The 8,133-nt window shown below is 38.0% G+C and overlaps 1 protein-coding gene across 1 annotated transcript; it reads left to right on the forward strand.

The window, feature by feature from the left end:
- Positions 1 to 678: 678 nt before the first annotated feature.
- eef1a2 (eukaryotic translation elongation factor 1 alpha 2) lies at positions 679 to 5,556 on the forward strand. Its single transcript, XM_057363363.1, has 8 exons — positions 679 to 846; positions 1,292 to 1,475; positions 1,986 to 2,165; positions 2,426 to 2,722; positions 2,827 to 2,977; positions 4,181 to 4,437; positions 4,523 to 4,757; positions 4,845 to 5,556. The coding sequence occupies exons 2-8, from the start codon at positions 1,332 to 1,334 to the stop codon at positions 4,970 to 4,972; spliced, it is 1,392 nt and encodes a 463-aa protein (XP_057219346.1). The 5' UTR covers positions 679 to 846; positions 1,292 to 1,331; the 3' UTR covers positions 4,973 to 5,556.
- Positions 5,557 to 8,133: the final 2,577 nt, after the last annotated feature.

The following is an 8,133-nucleotide window of genomic DNA, read 5'->3' on the forward strand; positions in this document are numbered from 1 at the left end:
CTTGTGAATATCTATATTTTTGAGAATTAACATTTAAGGAGAGAGTTCACCCAGACATGGACATCTGTCATCATTTATTCACCCTCATTTCATTCAAAACATGTATGACTCGCTTATGAAGATATTTTAAGAAATGTCTCAGTGGTTTTGTGTTCATATAATGGAAGTCAAATTGAATTCTGTTAAAGGGATAGTTCAACAAAAAATGTATGTCATTAACCCGTATGTCATTTAAAACCTGTATTTGATTGATCTTGATCATTGTCCCTACAGTGGAATTCAATGTGGGTCAATGTTGTTTGGTTACCAATGTTCTTCAAAATATCTTCTTATTTGTTCTGCTGAAGAAAGAAAGTCATACAAGACTGGAATGACGTTTGTGTGTCAATGATGAAATAATTTTACTATCACTTGTAACAGACGTCAATGCTGTTACACAATATTTTTTAAATGGTTTAATAAATAATACAATTTCATCCTAAATAATCACATAGTATTGCTTAAATTAAGTTGACTAGATCACAATAACATAAAGTTAATATTTCTATGAACAGATTTGGTCATCCATCTGTTCAGAATTATATTTTCATCTTTCAGATAACCTATAGTCTTTTCCCTTAAATAAATCAGGATAGCTGAGTCACTGTGGGTTGTTGCTCTCTCCTTCATCTCTCCTGCTTTCGTTTCCAGTTCATTTCTGCTGCTGTTGCAACCGTATCACTGCAGTCCCTCTCCACAGCCTCCCCCTCCACTTTAAGTGCCGCATTGCTGTATCAAACTGGGCGAGTTCATTACGCACGCATACTTACAGGAGCGCAGGGTGTCTGTTTGCTGAGGGGCGAGCAGGTAAGAGGCCACAAACTTTAAGAGACTTTAGCCTGACCATAAAATACCATTACATTGAAATTGTAATGTATTCTATTGTCTGTGATGGTTGGTTTGTCAAATCTATAAAAGAGAATGGATAGCTTGACAGATTTACAAATAATACGATTGACTATTTTACGATTGTTTTTGATTTAGGAATAAAACTGCAAAGATGATGCATTGTTTGTTGTTGTTATTGTGTTTCTTTTAGTAATGTGTTTTTTCATGATATCCAGTATCTTGGGTTATGCATATTATTACACTTTAGTGGAACTGATATTCTCCAAATATCTGCATTTTGTCGGTCAGAAATGACATAAATTAGCTTTTTGTGCTAGGCTCGGAATACTATGTCTGATATTGAATCTATATCTAATAGTGAATCGTAAACATTTGTTTGTGGTGTGTTTTGGCATGGCTGTAGACGGAGAACAAGCAAACTCCAGCTGTTCCCACCCTTGATCATGGGGAAAGAGAAGATCCACATCAACATTGTGGTCATCGGCCATGTTGATTCTGGAAAGTCGACAACCACTGGCCATCTCATCTATAAATGTGGAGGGATTGATAAAAGGACCATTGAGAAGTTTGAGAAAGAGGCTGCTGAGGTATGTGAACAGAAACGCAGATTAGAGGAATTGTTCCAAAGCATTACAGTTTCTGCAACAGAATTTTGCTTTGGGGTTGGAGATGGGGTTCGTTTTGTGATGGCCTGTAACAAGATTTTATCAAGAGAAGAGTTCGGATTCACATCCCATTTGGATTTAAGTTATTTAAGCATAGCCAATGCCATAATGTGTTATGAGAATATGGTGTTCATGTTTTTGTTGCTTAGCCAGTGTTCTCTGGCATTATTTGTTTTTTTTTAACTCAATACAGCCATAAAAAGGTATGTAAAAATTCAAATATTACTTCATCCAAATTACAAGAAACAGAGATGGAATATATGGGTAATATTTGTCAATTAAGTATGGTAAATCATTTTTTTTATTGAGATGACTCATGATAACAAAATGTTACAAATTTAAAATCTTAAAATCTAATCTTTTTAATTTGGGAAAGAATAAGCTCATGTGTATTAAACACAATATAGTTATTTCTCATCTTTGTTTTGACAGATGGGGAAAGGTTCCTTCAAGTACGCCTGGGTTCTGGACAAGCTGAAGGCTGAGAGGGAGCGGGGCATCACAATAGATATCTCACTTTGGAAGTTTGAGACCACCAAGTACTACATAACTATAATAGATGCCCCAGGACACAGAGACTTTATCAAAAACATGATCACTGGCACGTCTCAGGTAAAACAGTGCCGACTCGAGTCCTCTTGTATTTGTGTGTAAAGTAATGACAAAATGTGTCATTTTGTGTTGATTTTGTGTTAAATAAATAAAAGGGACAACACAAGTTGAGTTGAAAGTCACACAAATTGTGTTGACCTTAGACACATCTCTGTTCGTGTTGTTTTTAACAACCGTTTTAAGAGAAGCTGAGAACAACAATGTCCCTGCTCACTAGAAGAATGACTTAGTATATTTAATATTTAACTTTTCTCTCCCAGGCAGACTGCGCAGTTCTCATTGTGGCCGCTGGGGTTGGTGAATTTGAGGCAGGCATCTCTAAAAACGGGCAAACCAGGGAACACGCCCTACTGGCCTACACACTGGGTGTCAAGCAGCTGATTGTAGCTGTCAACAAGATGGACTCCACAGAGCCGGCCTACAGTGAGAAACGCTATGATGAGATTGTTAAGGAAGTAAGCGCCTACATTAAAAAGATCGGCTACAGCCCCGCCTCCGTGCCTTTCGTCCCTATTTCAGGTTGGCACGGTGACAACATGTTGGAAGCATCATCTAATGTGAGTCTCATTTGCCTGTACGTTTATAGTAGCTGCAGAAATCTAATACCCTGAACCAGACCGGCAACTCGATTGATAAAAGCATCAGATTTTTTGTTGGATAGATGCCATGGTTTAAAGGCTGGAAGCTGGACAGGAAGGAGCAGCACGCTAGTGGTGTTACCTTGCTGGAAGCTCTTGACACCATCATGTCCCCAACACGCCCCACTGACAAACCCCTCCGTCTACCCTTACAAGACGTCTATAAAATTGGAGGTGGGATTAACCTGGTCCTGGTCTCATTACACCAAGCCGAATTGTACGGGGTGATGTATTTTTTAAGATTTGAATCGAGAAAGCCTTTTCGTAGATTATAAAAAAATCAGTGTAACTCCCCATGTACATTGTTTCTAAGCACGGTTGCCAGATCTGTATGACAAAACTAGCCCAAAAGCCAATCCAAACTAACCCAAAAATAGCCCAACAACCCCATACCTAATACCAAAAAATATTTTTTTTACAATGACTAAAAATGCCACTACTGTACCTAAAATACATATTTTACATTCGGGCTATGCTATTAATCGTAATCAATTCTCAATTTCAATTTTGGCTTCCAACAATAATGAATACAAAATAATTGAGGTAAAACAATTATTGTGCCGCATTCTGTTTTGCAAGGATTGTCTCATTTTTTAATTATATATATCAGTATATATATATATATATAAACTTTTTATGTATGTGTTCATACTTTATCTGTTTTTTTTTCTCCATTTGTTATTAAGTTGAATCCAGTGTTAAATTGGCAAGTTATTTACTGTATTTATCAATCATTTATCTTTTTTTGACTTCGTAATTGTGATCCCAACATTGGGCAAAATAATCGTGATTAGAATTTTGTCATAATCGAGCAGCCCTATTTTAAATGCACTGTTATTTATTACACACAACTTATTCTTTTAAAAATTTACCACAGATGAACAAAATCTTTCCACTTTCAAACCACGGAGTAAAAAAAAAACACAGCGGCAACTGTTTAAAAGTAACCCAAGCGAGAAAACCATGGAATTGACAATCCTGTTGCATGGGTCGTGTGTAAAAGTGATGCACACTAGAAAAAAATTCTGTTAATTGTCTTCCAGGACTTTATTTATTAATTTTGCGGACGTTTCCGTTAACCCTAAAACACAACTTTAAAAGATAAAGTGGAAACAGCTTTAAAAAAACAATGTGTTAAATTCCTTCATATTAACGTACTAAATTGTGCCCTATTTTTACAGAATTTACATTGTATATTAAGAATTACGTATAATGACCATATGGCAAAAATGATTATTTCAGTATAAGCTATGAAGGTTCACATGTATGCACTTTAATCCAAAGCATTCTTCGTAAATCGATCCCACTTTGGTGTTTCTAACATCATAAGTTACCCATTGAGCTACAGGAACACTGATATCATATCATTCTCTTCAGGTATAGGGACTGTACCAGTAGGCAGGGTGGAGACAGGTATCATGCGGCCCAGCATGGTGGTGACCTTCGCCCCGGTCAACATCACGACCGAAGTGAAGTCCGTAGAGATGCATCATGAGTCTCTGAGCGAAGCGCTGCCTGGAGACAATGTGGGCTTCAATGTTAAGAACGTGTCGGTGAAAGACATCCGAAGAGGAAACGTGTGCGGAGACAGCAAATCAGACCCACCCCAGGAGGCATCAGGCTTCACAGCACAGGTTTAAACCACTTTTCGTCACCTTGTTTATTAACTGTATCTTCATTTTTCTTTGTGGATTTCTGGATGTTTTTCTCTTATTCCAGGTGATCATCTTGAATCACCCAGGACAGATCAGTGCTGGTTACTCTCCTGTAATAGACTGTCATACGGCTCATATCGCCTGCAAGTTTGCCGAGCTTAAGGAGAAGATCGATCGCCGCTCAGGCAAGAAGCTGGAAGACAACCCTAAAAGCCTGAAGTCTGGAGACGCCGCCATTGTAGACATGATCCCAGGAAAACCAATGTGTGTGGAGAGCTTCTCTCAGTATCCTCCACTAGGTATGTGTGTGTGTCTCCATAGTTCTTTGTCTTCAGTGCTAATCATTAAATAAAATCATAGTGATAGTGGATATGTGTTTTTTTCAGGTCGCTTTGCTGTCAGAGATATGAGGCAGACTGTTGCCGTTGGTGTCATCAAAAACGTGGACAAGAAGATTGGGGGCAGCGGAAAAGTAACCAAATCGGCACAGAAGGCTCAAAAAGCTAGCAAATAAATCTCTGAAAGTTACCATTTCACCTCAGGCCCCGTCCCGCTCAAACAACCAATCGGCTGCCCCCTCTTTCATTTGGGCATGTTCCGTCTGTTCCCTCACGTGTGCTTGAAAATATCTGCTCTAACCAATTGCTGATGTACGACTGAAGGAAATAATGGAGGATTGACACTATATAATGTACATTTGGACTTCTCATGCTATGTATTCACTAACAGACTGTTACACACGCATGGATGTTTACCTTGGTATATGCACGGCATCTGTTAAATTAATTTAGCTGGTGTTGCTAAGAATGTATGTTGTGAGTGTGTGTGGTGTACAGTAGTTGGAGAAAGTGAAAGTTTGTGTAATTGAAAGCTACTTTGACAGTAATGATGATAAATAATATCCAAAGTAAACAAACCGCTGCTAGACATTTTGTATCGTTTGTAACTGAGCATTAGATGCTAATCAATCCAAAGCACCATGCATCTCTGCCTTTCAGGTCTTGAGGCGTGTAAATCTGTTCATCGTAGCCGAAACAACTGATCACTAAATAAAATATTGCCCCAAAACCTGTGTTTATAAATTAAATTTGCTGTGACTGTTTTTACTATCTCAGAGGAGGAGAACAAACACTTCATCCAACATGTCTTTAGTGTCTTCTGTAGGTCAAAGATAAAAAAAAGTTGGGAAAGTCGGTTGAGTCCAGCCTCAAGCATTTCAAAAAGACTCCCTTGTGATATCAGAATCAGAAGGAGCTTTATTGCCAAGTATGTTTACACACAGAAGTAATTTGACTTGGCAACAGGAGCTTAGTGCAGAAGAAAGTATACACATGGTGCAAACAGTTTAACATTAAGATAGAAAAAATGAGAAATTAAATAAAAACAATAATGCACTATATACAAAAAGTGAAAAAATATAGACAAAAAAAACAAGGGGAAGTCTTGTATGTGTTTGTACAACATTTCTGAGAGTTCTCTTCTTGTTGACTTTCCCTGTTTGATTATTGTTGGTTTGTATTTTGTCGCGTGAACCTCTGCTGCCTGCCTTGACCATTGCCTGTACTGTTTGGATATTAAAGCTGCACTTAGATCTTTCACAGACAGGGCTTAACTTAAACCAGGACTAAGCCTTAGTTAAATTAGGATATTTAAGTTGCTTTTATAAAAATTCCTTACAAAAACATAACTGGTGTGCATCTTGAGACAAAACAATGACACTGACAAATTTTAAGATATTTTAAGGTAAGTTATTTTCAGTTCAGACAGCTCAAACATTCATTGTAGTCTGGGACTAGCTTTAAGCCTTGTCTGTGAAACCGGGCATATCGTGTCTCAGAGCGGTACCGAAACAGAACTGCATCTGACATGGCTTATATCTCAACCTGTTCAATGCATGCTCAAATGTATTTACACCACAACTGCATAATGTTATAAGATTAATGTAATTTTAAATGCATGAATATATACAGTATGTTACAAAAACATAAATAATAAAAAGAACTAATACACAGTTTAAGGCAGACGCCCTTGTATTCACACTGAGCTGAGTTTGAGGAGCATATCACATGACATAGATATAAATACAGATGCGCATATACACAAACACATATTTACAAATATATATAATTAAAGAGGAACTGCACGATTTAAACAAAACTCATTAATTGTTATTGTGGCTCTTGGTATTGCTTGATTATTATTGTAAATTATACCACGGGGCTGTTGAATGCTTCAATCTGATTGGTTGACAAACGTTATATGGGTATGCATGAACTTTCAGTTAAATGCACACCTATGAAGGTGTTCCAGGTCTGCTGACCGCATTACAGTTCTATATCACTTCACTAAGTTTAAACAACAGAAAGGTTATAGTGTAGCCTACAGGACATCACCGCACACAGCACCCTGCTCTTGATCTGACGTTTATAATGACAAACTTTACTGTTAATGGAAACGTGTGCAGGTTCGTTTCAATAAACAAAGCATTTCAAAAACAATATAGAAATACATATACTAAAATAACTGATAGCCTACTGGTTCGTTTCCTCTTCCTGCTGATTATTGAAACAATACGAGGAATAAATAGCCTAATATATTATCACCGGCTTTTCTGTCACATTACTGCAAACACGCGGTCTCTCGCTCTCACACGCGCGCGCGCTCAAACACGTAGCTTTGGCTCAAGCTTCCGAATCCGTTTGCTCTAACCGTGTCCTAACCAAACGCGATGCGACACGCGATGAAATGTATCTTTTCCATGTTAACCAGAGGTTTTGTCCTAACCAGGCGCGACAGCGCTGCCTGACGAGCAACGGCCGTTTCTATTTAAGAAACGTTTTTTTATTTCCGCGACGTCGCGGCTGACAGCTCCGCCCACACAACGATCGCATTCGATGTAAATTCTGCACTGCATGAATATTAATCGCCAAACATGGATGAGGACAGGCTATATACGTTGGATTACATACGTTTAGATTCTAAAACTATATCATAGCGTCCGGTGAGGCATCACTGAAATCATGAGAACAGGACGCATCTCTCTTTATGCACTCTTCAGCTGCAGCGTGCGAGGCTGCGTGGACAGAGAAAACAGTTCTGATTGTCTGTGTTTTGTGATTGAGTGTCGCGTCCCGCCCCTTTTTCGCGTTCGGGTTTGGACAAACAAATTGCTTATTTTAGGAATCTCATCGCGCCGCGTTTGGTTAGGATGCGGTGTAACGAACGCTTGAAATGACATGCGCAAGAAAGTAGTTCTACCGTCAACAGCATTTTATAGGCGATAACATTATAATGTTGAAATTAAACATTTGAACAATGTCTTGTGGTGTGGTAACCGTGGTATAAGCGGAATAATTGATTCCGTACATTAAAAACGTTCTATTACGCAGATAAACAGACTTGCGTCATATCTGCACTTTGTTGTAGGGTTGTCACGGTACCATAAACATGTGTTATGATACTATACCAGCTGAAGTATCTCGATACCAAGTAGTATCACGGTGCTGTGCCATGTTCATAATTCAAATCTATACAAAAAACACAGCTTTAGATGAAACATTTTGTATTTACTATAGTAAACTGTATTATACTTTGCACTATAATATTTTGTTGTATTAATTGTACTAATTGGTTAAATTGTAGCAAATACTGTAGTTTACTTATGTTTACTATGGT

The sequence above is a fragment of the Triplophysa rosa genome, linkage group LG21 (assembly GCF_024868665.1).
Source record: "Triplophysa rosa linkage group LG21, Trosa_1v2, whole genome shotgun sequence".
Classification (NCBI taxonomy): domain Eukaryota; kingdom Metazoa; phylum Chordata; class Actinopteri; order Cypriniformes; family Nemacheilidae; genus Triplophysa; species Triplophysa rosa.